The 25,158-nt window shown below is 51.3% G+C and overlaps 8 protein-coding genes across 8 annotated transcripts; 5 read left to right on the plus strand and 3 right to left on the minus strand.

The window, feature by feature from the left end:
• Positions 1–50: 50 nt before the first annotated feature.
• Positions 51–324, plus strand: BJY04DRAFT_222980 (uncharacterized protein; the record flags this gene model as incomplete). Its single annotated transcript, XM_073717561.1, has 2 exons — positions 51–65; positions 136–324. 2 exons carry the CDS (start codon positions 51–53, stop codon positions 322–324), a joined length of 204 nt encoding a protein of 67 aa, XP_073566314.1.
• Positions 325–9,269: 8,945 nt separating this feature from the next.
• On the minus strand, positions 9,270–12,666 carry BJY04DRAFT_199786 (amino acid permease-domain-containing protein). Its single transcript, XM_073712827.1, has 11 exons — positions 11,699–12,666; positions 11,600–11,627; positions 11,309–11,547; positions 11,112–11,259; positions 10,973–11,063; positions 10,895–10,924; positions 10,776–10,842; positions 10,117–10,729; positions 9,978–10,066; positions 9,702–9,924; positions 9,270–9,635 (listed from the first exon to the last, which is right to left on the minus strand). The coding sequence occupies exons 1-11, from the start codon at positions 11,968–11,970 to the stop codon at positions 9,435–9,437; spliced, it is 2,001 nt and encodes a 666-aa protein (XP_073566315.1). The 5' UTR covers positions 11,971–12,666; the 3' UTR covers positions 9,270–9,434.
• Positions 12,559–12,849, plus strand: BJY04DRAFT_222982 (uncharacterized protein; the record flags this gene model as incomplete). The annotated part of the gene is made up of 3 exons (XM_073717562.1): positions 12,559–12,666; positions 12,729–12,776; positions 12,835–12,849. 3 exons carry the CDS (start codon positions 12,559–12,561, stop codon positions 12,847–12,849), a joined length of 171 nt encoding a protein of 56 aa, XP_073566316.1.
• Positions 12,850–13,271: 422 nt separating this feature from the next.
• BJY04DRAFT_210541 (uncharacterized protein) lies at positions 13,272–14,925 on the plus strand (the record flags this gene model as incomplete). Its single annotated transcript, XM_073714264.1, has 6 exons — positions 13,272–13,479; positions 13,531–13,615; positions 13,665–13,852; positions 13,900–14,207; positions 14,255–14,683; positions 14,740–14,925. 6 exons carry the CDS (start codon positions 13,272–13,274, stop codon positions 14,923–14,925), a joined length of 1,404 nt encoding a protein of 467 aa, XP_073566317.1.
• BJY04DRAFT_141462 (uncharacterized protein) lies at positions 14,897–18,455 on the minus strand. The gene is made up of 4 exons (XM_073708688.1): positions 16,101–18,455; positions 15,834–16,051; positions 15,531–15,786; positions 14,897–15,472 (listed from the first exon to the last, which is right to left on the minus strand). Exons 1-4 carry the CDS (start codon positions 17,922–17,924, stop codon positions 15,068–15,070), a joined length of 2,703 nt encoding a protein of 900 aa, XP_073566318.1. The 5' UTR covers positions 17,925–18,455; the 3' UTR covers positions 14,897–15,067.
• An 839-nt stretch (positions 18,456–19,294) lies between these two features.
• Positions 19,295–20,195, plus strand: BJY04DRAFT_210543 (enoyl-CoA hydratase/isomerase family protein; the record flags this gene model as incomplete). The annotated part of the gene is made up of 4 exons (XM_073714265.1): positions 19,295–19,504; positions 19,563–19,622; positions 19,677–20,029; positions 20,084–20,195. 4 exons carry the CDS (start codon positions 19,295–19,297, stop codon positions 20,193–20,195), a joined length of 735 nt encoding a protein of 244 aa, XP_073566319.1.
• A 157-nt stretch (positions 20,196–20,352) lies between these two features.
• On the minus strand, positions 20,353–22,306 carry BJY04DRAFT_222986 (uncharacterized protein; the record flags this gene model as incomplete). The annotated part of the gene is made up of 3 exons (XM_073717563.1): positions 20,353–20,863; positions 20,944–21,865; positions 21,949–22,306. The coding sequence occupies 3 exons, from the start codon at positions 22,304–22,306 to the stop codon at positions 20,353–20,355; spliced, it is 1,791 nt and encodes a 596-aa protein (XP_073566320.1).
• A 300-nt stretch (positions 22,307–22,606) lies between these two features.
• BJY04DRAFT_222987 (acyl-CoA dehydrogenase/oxidase C-terminal) lies at positions 22,607–25,018 on the plus strand (the record flags this gene model as incomplete). The annotated part of the gene is made up of 6 exons (XM_073717564.1): positions 22,607–23,448; positions 23,512–24,274; positions 24,329–24,410; positions 24,461–24,601; positions 24,666–24,801; positions 24,862–25,018. The coding sequence occupies 6 exons, from the start codon at positions 22,607–22,609 to the stop codon at positions 25,016–25,018; spliced, it is 2,121 nt and encodes a 706-aa protein (XP_073566321.1).
• Between the last annotated feature and the right edge of the window lie 140 nt (positions 25,019–25,158).

A 25,158-nucleotide genomic window follows, 5' to 3' on the forward strand; every position in this document is an offset into this window, starting at 1 on the left:
ATCCTATTATATCGCGCACCAATGACGGGAGAAGGAGTGTCAATCCTATAATGGGGAAAGCGAGGGTTCGTCCATCCATCCCATCCCAACACATATGCTCACCGTAGTTAGCTAACCGGTACGACGACTACATAGATCCGCGAAGTAAAATACAACAACGTCGTCTCCGCAGCGATGATCTACAACGAGAGACCGATCATCGACTATTTCCGGCGCGTGGATGAGAGCACCGTGATGGGGGTCATGGATGCGCTGGGCAGCGACGCGGATCATGGGCTTTATTTTATTTTGGAGAGGATTGGGGATACTAGGGGGAGATTGTGAAAGCTTTGCTATTCAGGATTAACGAGAGAGTACCATGAAACCTGATGTGGGATCTGGAGCGAGCAAATGATCAAGACTAGTATGAGGGTCTCTGGTGCATGAGCAAGATTGCTATTGTTAGACTACGACCGCAGATGCAAAAGTACGAGTTGACCCTGGATATGCCATGATTCTGAGTGATTGTTCCCAACGTATTTCTTGCAAACGGATGTCAGAAGACACAGCAGCAGCAGTGTTGGTAGTCGTTTGGGGCATCAATCGAGCGCCTGTCTTTCGCCTGTCTTTGGCCTGTTGGGTCTTCTCTTGGTGTCATGTATCAAGACGGAAAGGAATCCTTCGGAAATATCTGGGTAGATTGTCATTTGGAACGGTAGCAATGGTCTTCTCAGCTGACTTCCGCCTGCTTGAGTCTCTCTAGTATTGTCAAAAGCCATACATACAAGCACGAGTACCGAAAGACCTAGCTGGGTGCAGCAGGCCGTTGCGCAAGTATGCAAACGGCAAGCCGTGTCCTTACCGGGGACCCGTACTTGTCTGCAGGGATCCTAGACACTACCACGGAAACCTCAGTGACGTGTTTAGGGGTTGAATATGCACTATATGTGGCTTGCGGGGACCTATTGGGCTCGGACGTGGAGATGAAGCGTTGGCCCACCAGCCAGTGACATCCAAGAGAGAATGCCCCTGTAGAAGACCAAACGCCGACCCTCAAGATAAGCGTAGGACAGAAACTCGCTCTGCAGGCATCATGCGCTCATTACTGGGGTCATCGCAAACAGGGCTATCTGCACCTGATATCTGGTTTAGTGCTACAGCCGAGGCGGGATTGATAAAGATTCATCAGACCCTGTTTTCGCGTTGTATGTTACTATTGCTATCCTACACGTGCTTCCATCATGTAGATATAAGCAAATGGATGGGGGTAAGTGTAAATACAAGACTTGTGCGGAGTAGATACCCGGATAGTAGGTAGCATCAGGAATAACAGTATTGGACTAAGTGCAACAACTTCGTTTGTGCATTGACATCATGAGACTGGCGACGCAGCAGCTTCTGCAGCAGCCTCCTACCCGTTTGCCGCATCCACTCTGAGGCCAACTTACCCTATTTGCCACGTATCAATCAGATGCTCGATCAGCCGCGAATTCGGTGCTCTTCGACGGTCGATGGTTAGGTTCTCGACGCGCGGGAGCCATCATCAACAGCCATAAAGGCTGACACTTCCCCCGAGATCGGAGCATACCAGTCCTCTTCTTTTCTCCAACCTCCCGTTTCTATATCCTCCTTTGTTTTCCGTTCCGTCACTCTGTTTCTTGCTCTATATATATATTTATATATTCCTCTCTCATAGCACACAGAACTGTGTCAATGACGCAATACACGAGCCGTGTCGGGAGCTCGTAGTACTGCAGTAATGTGACAACGGTTTCAGTTGATGATCAGCCTTCTCCAAGGTCAAGGCGTACATGCCACCCATGCACTATGGACCCCTATTTTTAGAAGGTATAGTACCAACTCGCCCAGCCTCGCTATGTTTGCCTACTAATATTGTCTCTCAGATTGCCATGGTGAGTACGGCATAATGCATTGGTCCACCACACAAGCATCAAGCGCCTGTGACCGTTTTGCAACAGCGAAAGATGTTACTCTTCCTGCTAGCTACGCTACCGCCTCCTCTCGTGAACCGAAAGGCGACACCTTGACACGGACCGTCTACAGCTCAGTGACATGTACTGTGCCGCCCTTGGGTTGGTTAAAGTGTCCAAAATGATCATGGACTGTGAGGAGTCCACCGATATTGCTCTACGGTGTTGATGGTGTGGCTTTGAACGATTTACGGATGCAATCTGGGCTGGGCCGCTTTGCATGGTATGTCCTGCCCTAACTAGTCTTCTGACTGCTGGAATTGAAATTTAACTCTCTGTTTTTCTTTTTCTTGCTCCACGGCAGGCTCGCGATGAATGATAGCCGCCTTTTGGCTCAATTCTCGCACTCGCACTCGCACGTGAGCACCCGCTATGCGACATCAATCAACCAGGCACAGGATCTAGCCCTGCTCACACTTGAGACACAGTGAGGTAGGTAGCGCGTTGGTGGATCGCAGAAGTTACAACCCAAGAGCATCTCCTGCGCCGTTCTATTTACACACAGCCAGTTGAAAAGTGCAAGCCGTGGACATAACCATTGTGGTTACCCGATATGGTTGGGTTCTACACTACCCCGATCCTCGAGGCACTTAAGACACCCTATGTTCGGTAGCTGCCACGGCAATGGAAACCTCCAGGTTCCACCACTGGTCAAGTATGGAGTACCTGCAGATTTTCTCACTCTCTGGGGTAAATGCTCTTCAGTACCCCCAACAGGGCCTGGACACAGCGTAGAAGGTGCGATAGCCCTTAATTCCTACAACGAGTCACCATTCATCCTTTGAAACCGTGCTAACATGTTCAACTCGTATCAGAAAGCAGTACCTGGGGTTCGCGTGCCGCGACCAGAATGGAATTCTCGGAGAGGGCTAGAGCTGTTGCTCGCGGGGTTACTGTGGATTTTGCAATGTTGCCCTCCCTCATAGCTATTTGGTCTGCCATTATTGGTCCGCTACGACATGCTGGATCTGACAGGTACACCTCAAGGACTGTCGCTTGTGCGGGTGAGTAGCTCGGTTTCGTTCCCTGACTTTTCCTCCTGCTAACCAACCTTCTCGCATTGATATACAGACACGTCTGCAAAAAGGTCAGCTGAGGCGCGGGGTCGATCGTCGACCTCATAGGTTGCAGAGTCAGCAGTTCGCGCGTTCAAGTCGGTATTGGTCGAACAGGCGTAGTGAAGGGACGATTGGTGCGCGGGTATGGTTCATGGTGTAGCATGATCGTTGAGTGGAAAGTCTTACCGAAACCAAACCACCGGTCGGATTGTTCTCGTTGATGACCCTCTCGGTCCTATCTAAGGATATGATCACTGAGCGGCGATGGAATCCTGGAGGTTGTAGGACCTGTCGAAAGATCTGATAGACGGGATAATGCAAATCGGCAATCAGGGACTGGCGGTTCTCTTGTCAAATGATGACAATGAGGGTGTGCTCAGTCGCGTACCGACTCTGCCAGAGATTGTGGTCTCTGTAACATATCTTCCAACGTATTCGGTCCCCACAGTGGTGCGAGAAGCGAGTCGCCCTGGACACATAACTGATATGGGAGGTGTACTTCGAACTGGCTGATCTTTATGTCTGCTTATTTCTGCCTGTGTATGAAGCACTAGCTGAAGCTCCAGGCCTCCTGTCGGCTTTGGGAAGAGACGGTGCCGATCTTTCAGGAGATTGAACGGATGTTGCAAAACGGCTTTAAGGAATCCATCTATGCGTGGAAGCTCGGGAAGCTGTTGCGCGCGATCATGATCTGCAGTAGGACGGTGACATCGAAACAGAGTGTTAAGCATCGGAAGAGCATGCTGTGCAATGGACTTGTAACAACCAGATTTTGAGAGGTGTCGACTCCCTCTGAGGTCTGCTTGGTGAGTTCCCTCTTTACGGCACTTCTGGGGACCATCTTCCTGACACTGTTGAATGTTTTAGCACGCGATCAGCTTATCATGCTTTCTTCAATGACACTTGTAGCCCATGGCTTTTCTATCGGTGGGCTGGCCTTGATCAGCCATGTCCCCCTTCGTTCGACGTACAACAATGTCGGCAAGCCTGGAGCCTACCCAAGCCTTGGTCGATGAGGAGACACTGAGCAAATCGCCTAATACGGGATTCCACCTTGGCACCCTGTTTACGGATGGCACCCGACGATATTCCGAGGTGGAGCCTCTGGTTGTCTTTATTTTTTCGCATGTTGCGCTGCTGTCAATCTCATGGCGTGGTCATTTTGCCGATACTTTCTGATGATTCCGCGACTCCGGTAGGAGGATTCGGCCAGTCACAAGGTACTGGGCAGGCGGTTGGGCTCGAATTTGGAACGACAGGCCATACCCCAAGTGCGCTCCTTACGGCTGTTGAGCATTCAGTGCCACCTCCAATCGCCCAAGAGCAGGGTGGTTGGGTTGGTCTGACTCACGATCAACGACCATATACAAGAGAAAGTTATTCAGTTCTTCCCATGCCAGAATCAAGCAGTTGCAGGCTCTGATCAGCAAACGGCTTGACATGCACCTCTGTACCAGTTCCTTCAGTGCGCTTGATCATCATGTCTGGCCACCGTTGCTTGTTATATCCTGTATGATCCCTCATACTCTGCCGTCTTCATGCTATTCACCGATATTTTTGCCTTTATGGCGACAAGTGGGTGTGGACAACCATCATGCCATGGCGCGCGCACACCCAATGCTTTGCGGCCACCACGAGGCTGGAATATTATATTCTTGTCTATTTGTATGTCTCTCAACCTACGCTCACTGTGTCTTTGTATTCATGGTATATGCTAATCACATTCTATGATACAGTTGCAGATCTAGCCGACATGCGGCTGACAGATAGCCTCCGATGTGCTCTAGCAAGCTTCGACGTCGGTGCGGCTGCATATGTGAGGGCCCTACTTTTGGTCGCTCTGACACCACAATTAAAGCTCTACTGCTGCATGCCGTCAAAACTCGACTCAACGGAAAGACATCATGCCTTCTTTGCTTCTGTCTGATACGGTCTTTGGTAAAACTCTTGATCTGCAACCAGCAAGTTGGCCGGTGCATCCTCACCAGCCTGGACTGGACCTTCTTCGGCCCTAAGACAGCCTCACAACGCGTCCTCGTCCATCCCATGAACAACAATCACTTAAACCTGCCCTCGCTATGTCCAGAGGAGTACGAGTTCTACTACGCATGGAACCAAGTCAAGGCGCATGCCCGAACGTCGTCGCTACCACTTTGAATGGGTTCTGAGCCCGATGGCTCAGCCTACCATGTTTTTCGACCCTCTTCATTAACTAGCCACTAACTAATTGCTATCGTGGTACCCTCACGAATCGCCCATCACTTTCTCGTCTGTATGCCAGGCAGCAGCGACTGGCGGGAGAGAGATTGATGTTTTTGGTCTCGAGTACAAGCAGACTCACAGCTTCGGGGCGCTGAAGTAGACTGTCAAGTCTTATGTCTGGATTTCGAGAGTAGCTTGCAGCACGCGGTTGATAATACATCAGAACGCCGACTGATCTGCTGGCCCAGATGTCTGGACTGCTGGGCGGCGGCCCATATGCTCTCCTGGCGTGGTTCTTCACTACCAGGTACACCATCCTCTACCATTTTGCAATGGTCTTACTATCAGTTTGTTTGGGTCTCATATGCGCCACGAGCGACTCTGGATGGGGCGTGTGCCTCTCGTGTACAAAGATTCCCAATCTCCGAGTTGGTGACGGTCTATGCACATAAATATCTTTTTTCCATTGCGCGCGGCGATAATCGCACTTGCATCCCTGGAGTCGCAGCAGCAACATGTCGAGTAGTCCGCTATGAGATGCGAGAGTTGATTGAACCACCGCCTTGTTGCCACCGCCTTGTTGACCAGGGCGTGTATGGTGGTCCCTCTCCCGTCGTCTTGACCTAAATACCTTGAGAGCAACATACAACTACTGCCCTTTCCGGCAGCCTGATTGCGGCACAGTGGATAGGTTTATTATTTTTAAGACTACTCTATTGTCCTCTCGACATTCGACATCGGGGACAACGACGTCGGGTTGAAGAATCTTGCGCCCTATGAAATCCGGAGATTGGTGGGACAGAAGAGCTCATACCCGTTGCAGGGTGAATCACACATGGCTCAGCATCTGTACAGATGCTATGATCACGTTTCTCAGCTGGAATCCTTGCAGAACCAGATCTGCGGCGCAAGCCAGCCCCCAGACCAGCCTTGCTGCACCCCCGCGTACCATGAGCGGAGCCAGATTTGTTGGCATGATGATCAACGTTCTCATGGCAGGCCCTTGCGGGTTACTCGCCTTGGTTGATCGTGCGTCTTAAGTCCTTCTTCACCAACAGGGTGGCGCAGCCACGGCGGCGGCTGCTTCTTATATCACACTACGGGCTCAGATCGAGGAGGCCCACAAGATGCTTTCCTCCGCTATTCTGGGCGATGTCCATCAGCAGCGTCTAGACACTACCGTGAAGTATATGAGGAGGTTCTTAGGCCTAACCGAGACAACGACCGAAATTATGGTCCCGAAGATCTCGAAAGAATGCCCAGCCTCTCCACATAGACATCTGAGTCGAATACCCTGACAGCCCGTGACGACAACGAATACATGGCTGGTTCGTGGGAGAGTGTCGAGGATATGCCAACCTTCGACCAAGATGAGATACACACCAATTCCTCCTACAACAGTCCCCTTCTAGGGTGAGAAACTACACTACTATCACGAAGCACCGCCCAGGGAAATCCAAAACCATCATGCTGTTCCCGTTCACCAAGTCTTACCTGAGGTACAAAACATGCCTGTTTGCCATTTCGCGGGCCAGAGACGCGTCTCTCTCACAGACAACGCAGGCAGAAACACAGGATAAGCCTGCCAAAAAGCTTTGCAAGGCGTGTGGCCTGCAAAAAAGACCTGTCAGAGTTCTACAGCCCCGCAGGCAGTAAATCCCGATCAGTCAGGTGCCTCTCCTGGATGACCGAGATCGAAGCCGTAAGTCCTCGAGTCCTCTTACAAGCTGGCTAAGGGGTAAGAGCTAAGAGGTCTTAGCAAACTTAGCTAACGGCAATTATCCCCCTCAAAACCTTCTGCCTTCCGTCCGCTGTGACCGAGAAAGAAAAGCGAAGGCTCTTCTTTTATGAACAAGGACATGCAATACTACACGATCCGCCGGCACCACATCCGTATAGAGATACACAAGATACGGTCTCTGTATCATGCCACTACCCAGCCACAAAAGGACTCGACTTTTCAACCGGGGAATGGTTACAAAAGGCATCCAGATGATTTGATGTCCCGCTGCGAACCGAACCCTACGAAAGGAGCTTGTCGCTTCCCCCGAGCGGTACAGCACTATATACGGATGAGGTACCAACTATCTTCTCTCTATCACGCTTCTTATTCATACCGAATCGACTATATTCTTCCCGTGTATTGGTCCTTTCGGTAGGCAAGAATCACACGAATGGTAGCTCACCTACTAGCCAAACCACGCTACAACGCCCCCAACAATGGCTCACTCCGTCACCCAAGCAAGCTTGCCACAGAGATCGGGGCGAAATCATATCCCACTGCGCGGCTGCTCACCTGAGAAGTCCCAGGGATTTTGACAGTGATAGCACTCGGTGCAACATACCAATTATCCTGCCTGTTGGACGGCTATCGATCAGGATGCTGGTTTCTACCACTCCTGGGCGGATACGATAATGCAATTCTCTATACACGTAAACACTTTGCTCGGCAACAATCAACACCGGCGATTTCACTCCTGATGGGTCGCTGACTAGCTAATTGGGCTTACTCGGGCGGTTAGTCATGGCGGACACTGCAAGCCGGACGAGCCATGCTGGTGTTTGTGCTCTGCTGTTCGAGTTATCCGACAGAGGTGTTCAGTCGACTGCTTACGGTCTGGAACCCCCATCCGCCTGCATGTGCTGCTAGATGTACTACTCCTCTCCCTCTTCATGCTTCGTGTGCACTCCAAATCTTCTCAAACATGTCGCGTCTTGGTTTTGTCGTTTCACCTTTGCGATTTCAAGACGACTGGGACAAGGACCTGGTCATGAGTGCTGTGTCGACTTGCGACCCAAATCAACTTGTAGATCCCTATCAAGATCATTAACATCCATCTACTCATCCACTCTCTCAGTTATCAACTCCAGTTACTTGCTGCAACTCTTTTGATACTCGCAACATTTCAGATATATGATGACAAGACGCATCAAAAGTCACGGTTTAGTACTGCAACGACACCGAAAATGCCGGCTCTGCTTCTGTTTCTGCTCCCGTCTAGAACTCAGCAGTCCACGGTCCGGGACTCCCATTGCTGCTGCTGTCTGTGGTGCCATACATGCGTCGAAATTGCCCTCCTTCATGTTGCGCGACTACAGGACCTTGGGGACTGGAGCCTCCGGCTTAGACTATCTTGTGCACCTGGCCTACCTCCAGGGTTTGATTCTTGCTATACCAATCCTTCCGATGGCGTATGCGGGTACTGTCACACACAATTCCTCACAGAGGCAGATATCCTCAATTGGCATTACGCCGCGGCGATAACTGGAGGAATGTTTCAATTCCTGGTGCAACCGTGAACACGCACTACTCGAGCGGATCGGGAATTGTCTAGCGACCCTGAAGCCTCCTTCTTACTACACTACGTGCTACGTGCCACGTAGTATCCACGACACCTATCCGGCCCTGCGAACCTCATGATTGACTACGTTGCAAATATGGCGATACTTTTAGCCGAAAAGGAATGCCAGGACTCCCTAGACGCTCGGTTAAGGCAAACGCTAAGGCCTTAAATCTCCTGAGATTTTATTTCATGTGTCTGGCTCGATACGAGCAACATTGACCGAGCATGATGATCCATTCCTGGCATGCGATTGCTTGAGTACTCATTACAGACTCGGTGGCCATCTATACGCCCGGATACACACGATCTTGATAAGTCTGCCATGATTTGTGAGAAAATCGATGCTTGGAATGAGATTTCCGACGAGAAGATTGAATATGATGCGGGGCGGCCAGTGAAAACAATCCGGTATCCATGCTTATTGGCCATTATGCGAGATATTTCGATCAGCAAGTCGAAGAATCAACCAAGGGACGCTGGGATCTGCTGATGGGGTGGTGTACTCGATCGATTGCGGGACAGATTGGGGGTGGATGGGGAGCATTGCTGATCCTCTTTAACTTACTATGACCTGATATCCATTTTTGACGGATAGTCGGGATGAAATATCAACCCCGTAGATGCCTTGTCTTTGTGTATCATAGAATATTTAAGGTGGTTTCTAACGATGACTCGTGTATCAAGGGCTTTGTGTTGGCATGTTCAATATATAAACCCATCCGCTTCGATTATTACTAGTTACGCCACTGGTTTGCGTATGTAGATATGGCTACTATTTCACTAAACATTGTGCGTTATATATATATCGGTGCCATAGCCTAATAACTCACATTGCGTCGCAAAAACCACACTATCCAACCTCACATGAACCCCCACAAATTCCCCCATCCCCTGTCTGCAACATCCGAGTCCTTCGCGGTCGCCAGATCATGGATCTCATCCAGCTCCCTCAATTTCTGCTCGACGTTCACAAAGTGTGTCAGATCTTCCAGCTTCCACTCCACATTGCCCCAGTTATTGTAGAACTTTATCCCTAGCCAGAGTGGAATAAAACAAAGTATCTATTAGGTAGCACGTTAGTCCCTCCATGTTTTCAGTGTGGCGGAGTAAGAGCGTGAAGGACGTACACTAAGGTAAGCAGACAGAAACCTCGGTGTAACCCAGTTATGCCATAGTGCCGCGCCGTCAGCGACCGCTATGACGAAGAGGCAGCCGAACAGGGCGAGGTACATGGTTACAGGTTGGCCGTGGGAGCGCCAGGGGTAGAGGTCTTCAGCGCCGTGATTCGAAAAGCGGCGCAGGCGAGCGAACTGGGGAGAGGCGTTGAGATCGTCGCGGTGGAGATACATGCTTGACATTATATATTAGCTGGTATAAGGACAACTAGGTAGAGGTGGGTATACCAGTTGTAGAAGCGGATGAACGCCCAGCATTCGCAAGCCCAGACGATGATGCAGCTGACTGAGCCCATTTGGGAGAGGACTTCGAGGAGCTATACACTATGAGTGTGGATAAAAAAACAGAGAGATCTCATGGACTTACACTGGAAATCGTTGTATCCGGTGAATTATTCGGCGCAAGATACAGAAATGGCACCCACATGAAAAAGCAAGACAACAACATTGCCCTAACGGGGACTTGATAATTATTAGTCTTACCGAAGAAGGCGAAGAACCGCCATTCCGGACCTTGCAATCGCCGGGTAAGACCGAAGAGTGTCCGAGAGGCGACATATAAGTTGGTATTCGCCGAAAAGACGGCAGTAATGAATATGACGGCTGTAAACATATCCGCCAGACCAGGAATTCGCGACATGGCAGCGCTGATGACGAAGCCCGAGTCGGTATTATATTTCTGTCCGCCCTCATGCTCATCCACAACCGGAGAGCCGAGCCATGAGACTTCTGGGAGGTTTGGGTCATCCCATCGGACATTCAGACTCATCAGAAAGCCGGCGATGAAGTAGATGATCCAGACGAGAAAGCTCGTCCAGGTCGCGACAAATCGTACCGAGATGTACGGCCAGGGTCCTTTCAGCTCATCTGTCGGCGCATCTCTAGACGACTTGCGTTTTCGGTCAGGTCGTGCTTCGAGCGCAGTGGCGGCAGTGATGTCGACGCCAATATACGCGAATGCGGCAATTGAGAATGCGTAACTGGATGCGTCAGCACTAGGCAAATCCAAAACTCACGAAAGCTTACAATAGAGCGGATGCCCAGTTGTCGACAGCCCTCTCATCGAACGGAAACATCGGGTGGTGCTTGTAGTCTTGATTGAGCACCCGTTAGCATAGTCACCAGAAAGGAGGAATGTCACATACTTGCGGTTCCAATATGCCCATTCTCTCCAGCTATCGAAGGTTAGCTTTGGCCCACGTTCCTTGGACTGCCTAACCTACCTCCAAGATTGATCGCGATCATACAAACAATCACGATGATCACCCCAAGTATCTTTAACGACCCACCAACGACTTCAGTCAGGCCATATATCTATCACCCATCAGCATTCGGTACGCTCCAATAATAGCGTAGACGTACCTGTACGCCGAAGCTATTCAGAAGAACAAGAAACAGGGGCACCACAAAGAACATAATCGTGCCTTGAATTGCCTTGCCAGGGTCCCAGTAATCGAGCACCCCCGCGGCAGCCACTATCAATGCCGCAAAGTTGATTGAGTATGTAAACCTATGCACCGTATCAGCTCGATCTTCCGAACGGTTACAGCGCAACCAACCAGTATGCTATTCCAACAGCCGTGCCTAGATCTTCGTCGACGAATTTGGCGACGAATTCCACCAAAGCACCGGAGATCGGCCATAGCGCAAGGAGCTCGCCAATACACTGCATGACCGACCACGCCAGTAATCCCATGACAGTGAATGCAATCAATACAGCGCCGGGCCCTCCAACGCGCAGCACCGTCCCGCTTCGAATGTATAGCCCGGCTCCAAGCACTCCGCTAATCGTGATCATCTAATCGGGCAAGTCAGTTCAGTGTTGTATCGCGAAGGCAAGGCGGCCTTACAAAAACGTGGATACCGCGGAGTCGTCGACTGCGGAAAAAAAAACACGGTTAGCTCATTTCGCTATGCATGACGGAGACCCCAATTACCAAGCCCCTTACTTCACGGTCCGATCCTTCTCATGATTGGGGATCACGATAGTCGTGTTCCTCATTTCTTCCATATCCTCGTCATCGGGAACCGCAGAGACGCTGTCAGAAAGCCCTAGCGAGCTCGATCGCATCGATGTCGGCTGCGGACTGGCGGAGGTTGCTGTGGGCACGCGCAGAGTGTCACCTAACGTGGCAGACGGCTGCCGATCACGACGTTGCGGGAACCAATCCAGGTCGTGGAGATTGATTCCGAGATCCTCATTGCTGTTTCGGGATGCCATATTGTGTTGATGTTGGGCATCGTAGCGTTGGATACGAGGGAAACGAACAGGTTCATATTGCGGAGGCTGCGCAAGATATGCCTCGGGCGCGCTTGCTGCGACTCATCGCCGAGTCGACGCCATTCCTTTTCGAAAAACAAAGCATCCAAGGCTAGCCTTGCGTAGTTAAGCGATGATTTCCCCTCCCTGCCGCTCTCCTCGTGTTGATAGGCGGGGGCTGTGGCTGGGGTAAACACCGTCCAGCTAGGCAAGGGCAAGCGACCCAATCATCCTGCAATGGCATATCTTCCTCCCCCTCCTTTCTGATCGTGAACAACGCACCTGATGGGCCAGCGCGAGCAGAGCCTCCTGTCCCTCGTTGCCCTTTGGATGCTCAGGTTGCCTTGGATCCTCCCGTATATTTCCCACCATGGTCCAGAAGGGGAGATTGTCGCCATCAACCACTCCTTGATGCATCCTGTCTGCAAATCCAGCCTTCCGAATCTACATACTTTAACTCTTCTTATAATAGTAACAAAATAAGAAACTCATTGGATGCGACGGCTCAGTCGCACCTTCAGCTTTCGGCCTACTCCGAGCCCTCCTGCCATGTGTCCGCGACAAGATGTATCTGCCCATTATCTCACGAGAGAAAAGCTGCAGAACTACCTGGAGCGGAAATTCCCTGATCATCCCGGCCTGAACTTCCACATCAAGGTAGGTGATTCGCGCCCGCGGTCCGCCAATACCTTCCTGCTGATGCCGCTTAATTCACGCAGTTATGTGAGAATGTCTGGTCGTTTGACGCACCTGAAGAACTAACAGAGGTACATCCATCACACCGTCGGGTCTCTGACTAAAGGCTCGCGCACTGACATGCTATAGGATGAGCTTGAGTAAGCACCACCTGATCAAAAAGAGCCCAGATGAGCCTGGTCTGGGGCTGTGGTGGTGGCTAAGGATTGACTGACTGGTTGTTGGTGTTTCACAGGGCCATCTCCGAGTCCGACTGAGCGAGGCGCTTCACACCAACAATCGACAGTGGCTTGTGCAAGGAGGATGGGCCCCGGCGGCAAATCATGAAGATTTCTTCCCTGTAACTCCAATCGTTTTTCGTCAGTCTTTTGTCCTGCTTGTCTCGTGTTTGGGCTGGTGAGGCGCTTCTCGCTGTCACCGTCGTACTGGGTCGTCAGATTAGACAAAACACAGCGAGGCGCATTTTACTTCTTAATTTTCTCTTCCACTGCCATAATAAAGGCGCCATACCCTGAAGTAATATTTCTTTCGGCTGGTTCCGGTACCTTCCACAGATACGAGGCCAGATGGAGCTCGACACTCTGCTGACGCGACCGTACGACCCCGCGATGGAAAAACCGCTAGAAAATGCGCCCACGAGCAGAGGTCCGCTGGACCTGTACTCGATGGTTCCCTACCCGGAGGACTATAGGTCTCGAGCAGATGTTCGCAAATGTTTCGCCATCTCAGAGTCGAAATGCCAGGTGGACTGGAGCGATGTCGTTGGAGACCAAGGTAATATGCGTTGCAATCCCCGCCGGATGTACACTGCTGACGCGCGCATAGTAATTGTACGCTCATTGAGCTCGCTGGCCGAGCTTCGTGGCTATAGAAGTCTTCGGGGCTCGCAAACAAACAGTTTGAGGATCTTGTAGGCAGTATATTGTTGTATCAAGAGAATTCCAGCTGATTGCATTCAGGTCTGTCAACCAGACAAATTCCTGGAAACGATTAAATGTCACGCGCGATATGTTCGAGGAAATCGCAGATATCGCCGGCGCTTCCTCGGATCTGTTGGAGCTGCCCTTATCGTTTTTCCTGAAACAGATCGAGGTAGAGGAAGGCTTCAGTGCTGCGCCGATACTCCGGCACAATGGCAACTCGATCGGTAGGCGCATTTCAGCCGCATACAATGAACGGACTGACACATTACAGAAACCATCTACACCATGAAATACGCGTTTGAGAAACCGCTCGAGGAAAAGGGAAAGGATCCGTGGGTCCTACGGCAGACCGGGGTCTATCACAAATACGAATTCGCAACCAAAAACAGCACCTGGGTCTTTATGCACGCAAAGCACAATTGCGAGTTTCAAAAGCGTCTCTTGGACTTCATTAAATGCACAGAACAGCGGGGGTCCTTGTATCAGAACCCATTGCTCATCCACAGTATTCTGTTTGGGACCTTCTTCGGGGCATGGAGGGATTATGTCAAGGAGCTGGAGAGGAGAGTCCTTCCGATTGTAAGTTCAGCGTCCGTCGACTTGGACGACTTCCTAACGAGCCAAAGGCCAATAGCGCTGTGGCTGCCGAGTTTGACGAGCCATTGCGCGTGAACCACGAGTCCTTGAAAACTATTCGGGCCACCGAGACTCGTTGTCTAGTCTTGCAACCAATTTTCCGATCACTGGACAGGACGTTCGATGCTCTACACCAAGCCAACGCCGCGTTGCTGGATGCCGGCGTCATTCAGCAGACTGAGCTGAAGGCAATGAAGCAACTGTTGAACAACTATTCCGGCGCGGTGAACACGTACGGCCAGGCGGCATGGTCCCTGCATGGTCGGACATCACGAATTGCGACGCACATTACCGACACATTGTCGTTCAAGGACGCGTACATCGCTAAACGGCAGACCGAATTCATGCTGCGAGATTCCACCACTGTCCGCGTCATCACGGTCGTGACTCTTATATATCTCCCATCGACATTCATGGCGGTAAGTGACGTCAGAAACTCTTTGCATGAGGATAACCGCTGACATGGCTTTGTTAGACCCTCCTAGGAATGAATTCCTTCTTTGAGATGGACGACAACCGACGCCTTGTTGTATCACCGCAGTTCTGGATATACATAGTCTGCGCGATACCACTGACGGCAGCCACCCTCTGTTATTGGTGGTACTTCCAAAAGGCGAAACAACGATCGGAGCAGTCGAGTAGCGGCGCGATGATGGTTTGAAGAGGTTAGGGGTTCTTACTGATTATTGACGACGACATGACCACGCTTTCTGTACGATTACATAGCAGTGTTAGATAGACCAGGGCAGGTGAGAGGATACGCGCAGCGTGACGCTAGACGTAAAAGATTAATCTGATTTTCTTCACGACTGAATACTCATCTCAAGGAATGAGCCGGAGGAACTTGCAATCAGTAGCTTGAGTTGCTGATTGCCGTCTATTCTCACGACGGCGTGATCTAGAATAGGCGCATAAGAAAAATTATCGATCTTAGCGACCGCAATGTACTGCGACTTCTCAAGGCCATTGAGGGGCAACAGGTAGGCTCTCAGTCCGTGGTTTTTGCCGATCAAAGCCAAGGTCTGGCCATCATCACAAACAAACATGCTGTCAATCTTGATGCCGAGAACTCGAATGTCGTATGTCCTTCTAAAAAGATTGACGTGGATGAGCCGCTGGCTATCGACCACGATGACGACACATGGTTCTCCAAGTTTTGTGGTATATAGGCAACAGGTAGAGAACAGGGCGCGAAAAATCTGGGATGTCTGAGAAAGCTTCAGTCAGCTCCGAGACACGGCGGTCGGAGTTAGAAGGCCGTCTTACCTCGATTGCTAGTGAGAAATCCCTATAGCACTTTCCACTATAGGTTTCCCAGACTCGGATAGTAAACCCGCTTGAACCGCCCTGAAGCACCGTCACAAGGAACTTCCCGTCGGTCGTAAACTCCAGGAATCGAACCTGAGAGGCTGGACCCACCACAGGCTTATCCAGAATCAGATTCGCTGCAGTCGTGACGGACATCAGGGAGCTGTCGGAAACCGAATTCGATCGGCTAGTTCGTGGGAGTGAGAAGCTACTACTATTTCAACGTAAGCATTTGCGGATAACACCGGTTGTGAAACTTACCCGCCATCTGCCGTGTCGAGTAGATGTTGTGTGTAGGCGAGGTATATCTTGCAGTCCGATTCCGAGCCTCGTGGTTTGTCAGTAATCACAAACGCGGTCAAAGCGGCGTCTTTTGACATGGCGGCTTTCTTGATATACCCCATATGCTCATAGGATACCCTGACGCCATCATTGGTACGAACAGGATTTGACGGGCTATCCACGTCGTAGATACGGCACTAAACGATCAGTAGGTGTCACACACTGCATAGGTACATGTCGGCATACCTGAAAGAAAGTCCCCTCTAGACAAACGCAAATTGAATAGGAGCTGACTGCGAAGGACTTGATTACTCCATCGGCGACTTCGAGCGACTGAGGAGGTGGGATCGGCGCGCCGTTGTCCAACGCAGACGTTATTTCAGACACAGTCCAAACCAGCGTTCTTTGCGCTGCGAAAAAGGCCAGGTAATCTCCATCCTGCGGAGAGAATCTGAATCCAAGTCCGTTTGTCCCAAGGTCGTGCCGAAAGCTTTGTGACTTTGACACAATTGGATCCGACGGCCGGTGTCTTATCCAAGCGAGAAGTCTATGGTGGAACGAATTGGGCCTTCTGTGAGAGATCGACGATGATGGTGAAGTAGGCGGTGCTTGCTGTGTAAAATACCCATGGATCCTTTTCAGTGCGATCTCTACATCCTTTGCGCTGGCTCTCTGGCCGCGGATAGGATGTAGGGCTTTGCTCTGAAGGTAGTCAAGCGATTCCCGGATGACCCTGGTCTCCCCTTCATCGCCGACCCTGCTTTGTCGCAATTGGTCAAACCAAAAGGTTACAGCGGGCGATATTCGGGGAGTCGAATTTCGCTTGATTATGTAGAACGAGTCGCCCTCCGGTCGCTCGGCACGTTTCTCTGAGAACTTCCTCACCCCTTTTGACCCATAGATCATGTATGTCACAACGAGAGAGAATATGCAACCGAAAGACCAGACGTCGCTTTGCGTAGTGACCCTACCGCCAAAGGCTGCACATTCTGGGGGTAGATAGGTTCCTTCCACTCCAGGGGCCACACTAGAATGCTCGTGATTTCGCACGCGAGTAAGACCAAAGTCCGTAATCTTCCATATTTCTCTGTCTGGATCATATGCGTCATAGACCAGGACATTGCTTGGCTTGAGATCAAGATGCAGGCAGCTAGTTCCGCCGAAACCACCATGAAGGAAAGAGAGTGCCCCTGCAAGTGCTACCCCTCTCTTGAATATGGCGCTTCTATCGCTCACGGTTGTGGGTGTCGGTTGATCCCCACGATATCTGCCGTTAAGATACTGGTAAAGGTCACAATGAGCGAGGGGGAAGAACAAGCTGTTGGTGTCACGATACTGCAGGATTGCAAGCACCATCACGAGATGGTCATGTTTTTGCGGCTGTCTCATGATGGCCTTCAGAACGTCAAGTTCAACAATAAATGCCTGTTGACGCTTGAAATCCTTCCGCGCAAGCCACTCCGACTCGATGTTCCCGCTGCGATCTTCGGTCGATCGGAAATGTCGGCGCTCAATCTTGACTTTATATACCTCGCCAGAAACACCGCCGCCAATTCGCTCCTGTTTCTTGTAAGGAAGCGGGCATTGCGACCGATAATCATCCTGGTAGACAACATGGGCCTCTCTCCGTAGCGTGATTGCGCAGAATTGAAATTGTGTGTCGAAGAACTCATTTGCGAGGAAGGGGAAGAGTGATTCGGCTTTGTCGAGTGGTATCGGGAGATCGTCGTCGCATAGCTTTGGGAAATCGTAAAGAGCCCCGCGGCTGGTGATAAGATTCGTGAATTGTCGTAGAACATCACGGTCGCCTGCAGGTCGGATTCGAAAAATAACGGCAAGGACGGTACTAAGACTGCGAACTGTCCGACGTACTACATCCGGTATGACCACTGTGTTCAACCCGTCGAGTTCAAAGGCCGTTCTGAATAATAGGTGGAGAGCGTCTTCGTTCATCCGAAACACATCTCGCGCAGTGCCGTTGGGATAAAACGGCCTTTCTTCGTGGTTCCGCACGCGGAGCCTTTGCAGCTGGGTAGAGAACTCATCACAAATCCCATTTATTCGCTCCATCTCCGGCCATTCGGCGTGCGGTCGGCGGATCGGTATCGTAGGGGGCTCACGTCACGAAGAGTAGGCAGGGACGTTGTGGGGAAGAGAGTCATTCTTTCGTTTCGATGTCGCTCAACCTAACGTCTAGTTAGAGCGACGACATTAGCGGACGAGGTGCTCAGATGGATGCAAAAGAAACCATCATACCGCAGTTACCGCTTCAGAATCAGGGTCCAAGCAGGGAGTTGGTGAATGCTGGGGCAGACAAGACGTTGCACCGGCGCTAGAGGTCACGGCAGGAGGGTCTGGGGGCAATTTCACCTGCATGTTGGCCAAACTCATTCGGACCTCAGCGTGGCGTCGTTGAGCCAATAGGGGAATGTCAAAAGTTGAGGCTGTCCGGAGGTGACAGTGTGATGCACTGTTCAGTCAGCGCCGCGAATCAACCAAACCAGGCCCGGAGAACCTCGTACCGGTGCCTTTTCCAGGCATCGTGGCTGTGTTGGGCGTGGCTGATAGGGAGCTGATAGGCGACGAAGCAGTTCTGGGCACGGCGTTCGCGGAAATTGAGTCCGCGACACAGAGTAAAAAACCGCTCGAGGCGGGGGTCAACTCGAGCTCCTGACGATGCAGCAACGTGACGATAGAGAGTGATGAAGATGAATGCCCATGGATGGGAAGTCGAGGAGTTGATGATGGATGGGTGTCCCGCACAGCAGGCGCGATCCACGAGAGAATGGTCACGTGCTCCTTGTTTGCGAGGTTCAAATTGCCTTGTTGCTATTTTTCCAGATCAATATGGACTTGTTGAATGTAAAACCTATAGATACTATAGTTCTCTACGTCCCTTTCACGGGGTGTGTTACAAAAACGGCATTCAGAGAGTTCAGCAATGTCTCCTTGGGGATATTGCCGAGATATATATCAACGCATACTATATACTAGGGCACCAACATATATATCTTCTCCTTGTACACAACGGGGCTTCAAGAAACCTACCGACTACTTTCGACCACTGAATCCTTTCATAAAATTTGAAAGAGCGATAGCCATCCCCTCAACGGATGAGCCCTCTTATGATGACTGATAAATGATGGACACAGTTACCCGTTTCAAACGATCTGGCCTTCTACGAGGACACCCTCCGCAGCCGAATAGCTGGCATTCAACTAACAGAAATCCTTTGTGGTAACCTTCCTTATTCATATGCCATTCATGGATAAGTTCACTTACTTACTACCCCTCTTAGCTCATGCCGACAGGGAGCTCGGATAACCTCATCTGCAGACCCCGCATTTCGGTTCGGCATTTTACCTGGAGTCAAGATGCCCTCCACGTCTTCAATAAAGTAGCTAGTCACTGCTTTTTTGCGGAAACAACATTGAGTCATTATGTCCGACCTTGGAACATTTCGCAATCTGTCTCTCGAGCGACACGGCAATGTCTTCGTTATCACTATGCAGAAGCCGCCCGAGAACCGGCTGAACACATGGTATTGCCAGGAACTCATCCGTGCGTTTCGAACTGTGGAGAAAGCACTTGGTCCCGATAGTGAGGGCGCTGTCATAACTCGTGGAAGCGATGCGAAGTTCTGGTGTACAGTACGTTGTTTTCCTATCCACTGAATATATCCGGCACAAACTTACAGGAAGCAAACAGGGCCTCGAACTCGATGAATCCGACTCAAATCCCTTCGCCAACTCAGATGGCTTCTACCCAGTAGCCACACCTCTTTTCATCTAGTCAACTCGAATACTAACAGCTCATCACCAGCTCGTCCACACAGTCCTCGACTTCCCCTTCCCCACAATCGCCCTCTTAACCGGCCACACATTCGGCGGCGCCTGCCCGTTCGCACTCGCCCACGATTACCGGATCATGAACTCCAAGCGCGGTTTCTTCTCCATGCCACCAGTAAACCTCGGTCTGCACTTTGACGGAATCGGCTCACTACCTCGTCTGAAGCTGAGACCGGATATTGCAACGAAGATGTTACTTGAAGCACATCGGTGGACGGGCGAGGAGGCGTTACGCGATGGCATAGTGCATGCTGTTGCAGAGCCGGAGATGATGCTCAAGAAGGCTTTGGAGGTGGGGAGGCTGTGGGCGCCGAAGGCGAAGATGGGGTACGTATTCGAATCACGCCAGATAAGGGAGTGTTGGAAACTAACGTTGAATAGGGTGTATGCAGCGTTAAGAGCAGAACTTTTGGGCGAGGCAGTCAAGAAGTTTCAGAAGATTAGCTATGTACATGGGAGGCAGACGAGTGCGCCTGCTAAGGCAAAGATCTAAACGGATGGTTCACCTGGGATTCAGAAAGGGGTTTCTAGCCACCAGATCCCCTTTGCTTCTAAATCTAATGCTAAGCCCAAAGGAGGACTGCTATCGCTGCCATACACAACCACTCCGTTTCACAAGCTCATGTATTGTCGATAAATGGACACGGCCTTTATAGCTTCGCCTCCACTCCCCCCTTTCCTTTCTCCCAAACCTGTACCTCTTTCAACCCCCCATAATCCCTCGGGAAAAACTTCGGTCCCAGAATCCTCTTCTGCACCTTCCCCGTCGCACTCTTCGGAATCTCTTCCTCTAGAACCCTCAAGAGCGTCGGCATCTTATACCCCGCCAACACACCCCTCAAATCCCCTCTCAACTGGTCAATACTCAGCTTCCCTCCTTTTGCTCTGTACTCATCCTTCAGTGTAACAGCCGCCGCAACCCGCTGTCCATATTCCTCATCCTCAACACCAACAACCATAACCTCACTGACATACTCCAAACCCAATATCTCCCTCTCGATATCCAGTGCAGAAATTTTATACCCTCCGCTCTTGATAATATCAATCGATGCGCGGCCAAGAATGTGGTAGTCCTCTCCTTCGCGACGTGCTATGTCCCCTGTTATGAAATAGCCCTCCGCGTCATGTGCAGCTTTCGTTGCTACTTCGTCGTTCAGATATCTGCTATCTTGTCAGCCATAGCCATACCACCATGTACACCCACTCAATCGCCTTTCAATGCAAGGGTAATGAAAACCCACTTCGAAAACAAATTCGGCCCCCTCACCAAAACCATCCCCTCCCCATCGAGCTTAACATCCACCCCCGGCGAAACAACACCGACGCTATTCACAGGGGCCGCTCCATCCATCCCAGCCTTAATGACAGCATGGAACTCCGTCCCCCCAAACCTCGTCAGGATACTCCGTCCACCCAGTATCCCCTTCCAGAAATCCTGTACAGGGCCCGGTAGCGCGGACGTCCCACAAAGGAAGACCCTTATCGCTCTTGCACTGGATATATACTCCTCCCTCTCTGCTTCAGGTAAGGGTAGGATATGTGACTCGAAGAACCGCATAAGTCGAATGTACATCGTCGGTACTCCGGAGAAGACTGTGATTTCCCCGTTTGCTTTCCCCTTCCCATTCCCAGGACCAGTCCCATTCCCAAATCCAGTACGGTTATCAGCGTTCCGTCTAAACCTCTCCCACGTCCAAGCGGCATCAAAACCGCCAGATCGAAACTCCACACACGCCCCCGAAACAAGAAACGGCAGGAACGTAATCCCGATACCAGTGGCGTGGTGGACAGGGAGCATATGCAATACCGTGTCGTTCTCACTAAGACGGTACTGGTCTGCGACATCTTCGGCGGCGGAAACAATGTAGCTGCGTCGTTGCACGGCGGCTTTGGGCGGGCCGGTGGTGCCGGAGGTGAAGATTATCAGGGAGGCGATGTTCATGTTGGGGACTGGGGAGGAGGAGATTAGGAGTGTGGGCGGTGGGAGCGGGGGCTTGTGTAAGTGAGGGAGGATCTCGATGTGTGGGGATGGGATTTGGGTTGCTGCGTGGAGGGAGGTGGTTATCGAGTTGGCGAGGGAGGTTGTGCTGGTTGACGAGAGGAGGGCGACGCATTCGGCGCGGGTTATTAGGGATCTGGCTTCGGCGGGTGGAAGAGCTGGTGCTATTGCATATTTTAGTCTCTTGTATCACGTTTTGAGCTGGAAAGGCTGTATAGGTAGCTAGTCCTGTTGGTTGCCTGCTTACAGATTGGGACCACCGCTGCACCGAGTGCTAGGATAGCCACGAAGCCGACGGCGTATTCATATCCACCCGGCGCGAGATGTGCAATAAACACCTCCTGATCGTTCTCTAGCCTATTCTGTGTTGAAGGAGAAAGCGAGCTCCTCAATGCTCGCCGCAAGGCAATGGCATCAGTGAGGAGCTCTAGATAGCTCTTCTCAACCCCAGCATTCAGATCTCTTATTGCAATCCGTGGCGGGTTTCGGTGGGCAAAGCGAACCAGTTTCTCGAAGAAAGGGAGGTTTGGGAGAACATTCTGGCCAACATGTGGAGGGACAATTCGGGCACGGTCTCCCAGGGTCAGGTTGTGATGCTTCGCCATTGTGTCGCCCGTGATATCGGATCTCAAATGGGAGCATTCATCAGCAAGAACATATCTCAGTGTATGTGTGAAAGCCCCTGCTGGGGTCATGGATCGCCTTGGCCGATCTCTGAGGGGCGACATGCCCCCTTCTCGCCGACTTGGCCGAAACACCGAGTGCCGCCGGCAGTCGGCCGTTTGTATACTTCCCCGCTTCGAGAATGCGGGGGTCGATATAACACTTCCCGTACTCCACGCCATTGAGGCCTCAATACACCACATCTCAACCTTCACGCTAGCTGATAGAGCGCTGCAACAACGATGAAAGACTTTACGTCAACCCTCAAGCCGCGCGACCCCTCCGGTCCCAGCATCCTCGCCCACGAACGCTCCCAATCCGCCATCTTCATCCCGACCCTCTCAACCCACCTCCTCGGTCCCTCAGGCCTCCTCACCCGCCAATCCAAAATCCTCCCCATCCTCGAATCCGAACCTCTATTCAACAAGTCCCAGCAAGCAAACCTCTCCCGCCCAGAACGCTTTAAGCTCGCACTCGCACGAGGCAAGCTCCTCCGCCGCCTCGCAGACAAACACAGCTGGACCCCCGAAGAACATGAAACGGCTGAGTATTTGGTCGACGATGTTTCACCGTACATGCTTCATATGGGAATGTTTGTTACCACAGTCCGGGAGCAGGCAAGCGATGAGCAGAGAAAGTACTGGCTGCCGCTGATCGAGGAGTGGAAGATTATAGGGGCCTACGCGCAGACGGAGTTAGGACATGGGAGTAACGTGCGGGGACTTGAATTGGAAGCGCGATATGATATTACAACAAGAGAGTTCGTCTTGCACAGTCCGACGCTGACTGCGTGTAAATGGTGGAATGGAACGCTGGGACGGACAGCGAATCATGCGATTGTGGTTGCGCAGTTGCTTCTTCCTGATCCTGGCACCTCTCCAATTGACAATGAGAATAAGAATGGCGATGGAACTGCGAACAAGGGAGACATCAAGTATAAATCCCACGGCCCACACCCCTTCATCGTGCAAGTCCGCGACATGAAAACCCACCAGCCGCTCCCGGGGATCGTGATCGGGGATATCGGGCCCAAGTATGGCTATGCGACGATGGATAATGCTTATATGTTGTTTGATAACTTCCGGTTTGTACCCTCCGGTCCTTGACTTAGAATGAACGCCGGACTGATACCTGTCTAACGCCATAGAATTCCCCACTCCTCCCTCCTCTCCCGATACACAACCGTGCACCCCTCAACAGCCCACTACACGAAACCCGCCCAATCCGCTCTAGTCTACGGAACGCTCACATTCATGCGCTCAAAGATAATCCAACACGCGCGCCTCGTCCTCGCCCGCGCAGTCACGGTCGCAGTCCGCTACACGGCTATCCGGCAACAATTCCAAGACCGGGACTCAAATGACCCCAACAGTCCCGAGTTACGCGTGTTAGATTACCCAACTGTTCAAATCCGCATTCTACCACTCCTCGCAACCACCTTCGCGCTGCATTACACGGGACTCGCTATGCAGAGTATCTACACCAATACCCGTAGCGAGATTGAGAGGGGGGAGTTTGGGGGGCTGGCGTATATGCATAGTATGTCCTCGGGCCTGAAGAGTCTGTGTACGACGCTTGCGGCGGATGGGATTGAGATCTGTCGGAGGGCGTTGGGGGGGCATGGGTTTGGCGGTGGGAGTGGGCTTGTGCAGTTGAATGGGGATTATTTGTCTAAGGTTACGGTGGAGGGGGATAATTGGATGATTACGCAGCAGACGGCGGCGTATTTGGTTAAGAAGATGACGAGTGAGGTTAAGGGGGGTAGGAAGGATATCGAGGCGTTTGATGAGGTTGATGCGCAGTTTCGGAAGTATTTGCCGCTTGTGACACGAGGGGGGGAGAGTGGGTATAATATCCTGGGGAGTGATTTGGATTTCGTGAGGTGCTTTAAGCATAGGGCAACGGCACTGGTGAGTTTCCGTCTTCTTCTGATCTTTGAAGGTTGAGTATGCTGACTGGGGCAGGCATACAATGCATATCACGAACGAGTGGTCAAGAAACGACCGTGGAATAGCCTGATGATTGACTTCCATAAGCTGAGCAAAGGTATCACGACTTCTTCTATAGCATATCACCTTACTGATGATTTATACTAGCACAATCCCAATCCATCCTCGTCACGCAATTCTACCACGCCCTGAGCACGAATAAAGATCTCGATCAGCCGACACGAGAAGTCCTATGGAGCCTCTTCCGCCTCTTCGCTTCGTATACAATACAGGAAGATCGATACGAGTGTATAGCCATCCCACCCACCACATAGTATCATGCAGTGGAAGCTAACAGGGGTATGGTGTGTAGTCTACACAACCAACGCCGCATCCCAATCCGACCTCGATCGTCTACCAGAGAAAATAAACGAGCTTATGGTACGGATCCGCCCGCACGCTGTTCGCCTGGTTGATGCGTGGAAGATTCCGGATTACTTGCTTGATAGGTATGATCTTGCTGTACGCTAGTGAGTAAGAAGTTGGATACTTTGCTGACTGCCTTGTAGTGCTTTGGGTCGTTATGATGGGAAGGTGTACGAGGATCTGTTTAATAGGGCGCACAGGTTGAATCCGTTGAATAAGATCACGGTGAACCCGAACTACTGGGAAGACGAGATTGTCAAAGGCGGGGAGGATTTGCAGAGTATACGAGCGAAGTTGTGAATAATTAAAGTTTCATTTGGTAGACCAAATTGCCATAATAGAGAGCAAAGACAGTAATGGAAGCGCCGGCCTGTCCTCCGTGTACCACCGCACAGTGTATGCCCAGGATTGAGTGGCAATAGCTGTTAATGATTAGGTGC

This window comes from Aspergillus karnatakaensis (assembly GCF_047715665.1).
Source record: "Aspergillus karnatakaensis strain CBS 102800 unplaced genomic scaffold BJY04scaffold_66, whole genome shotgun sequence".
NCBI lineage: Eukaryota > Fungi > Ascomycota > Eurotiomycetes > Eurotiales > Aspergillaceae > Aspergillus > Aspergillus karnatakaensis.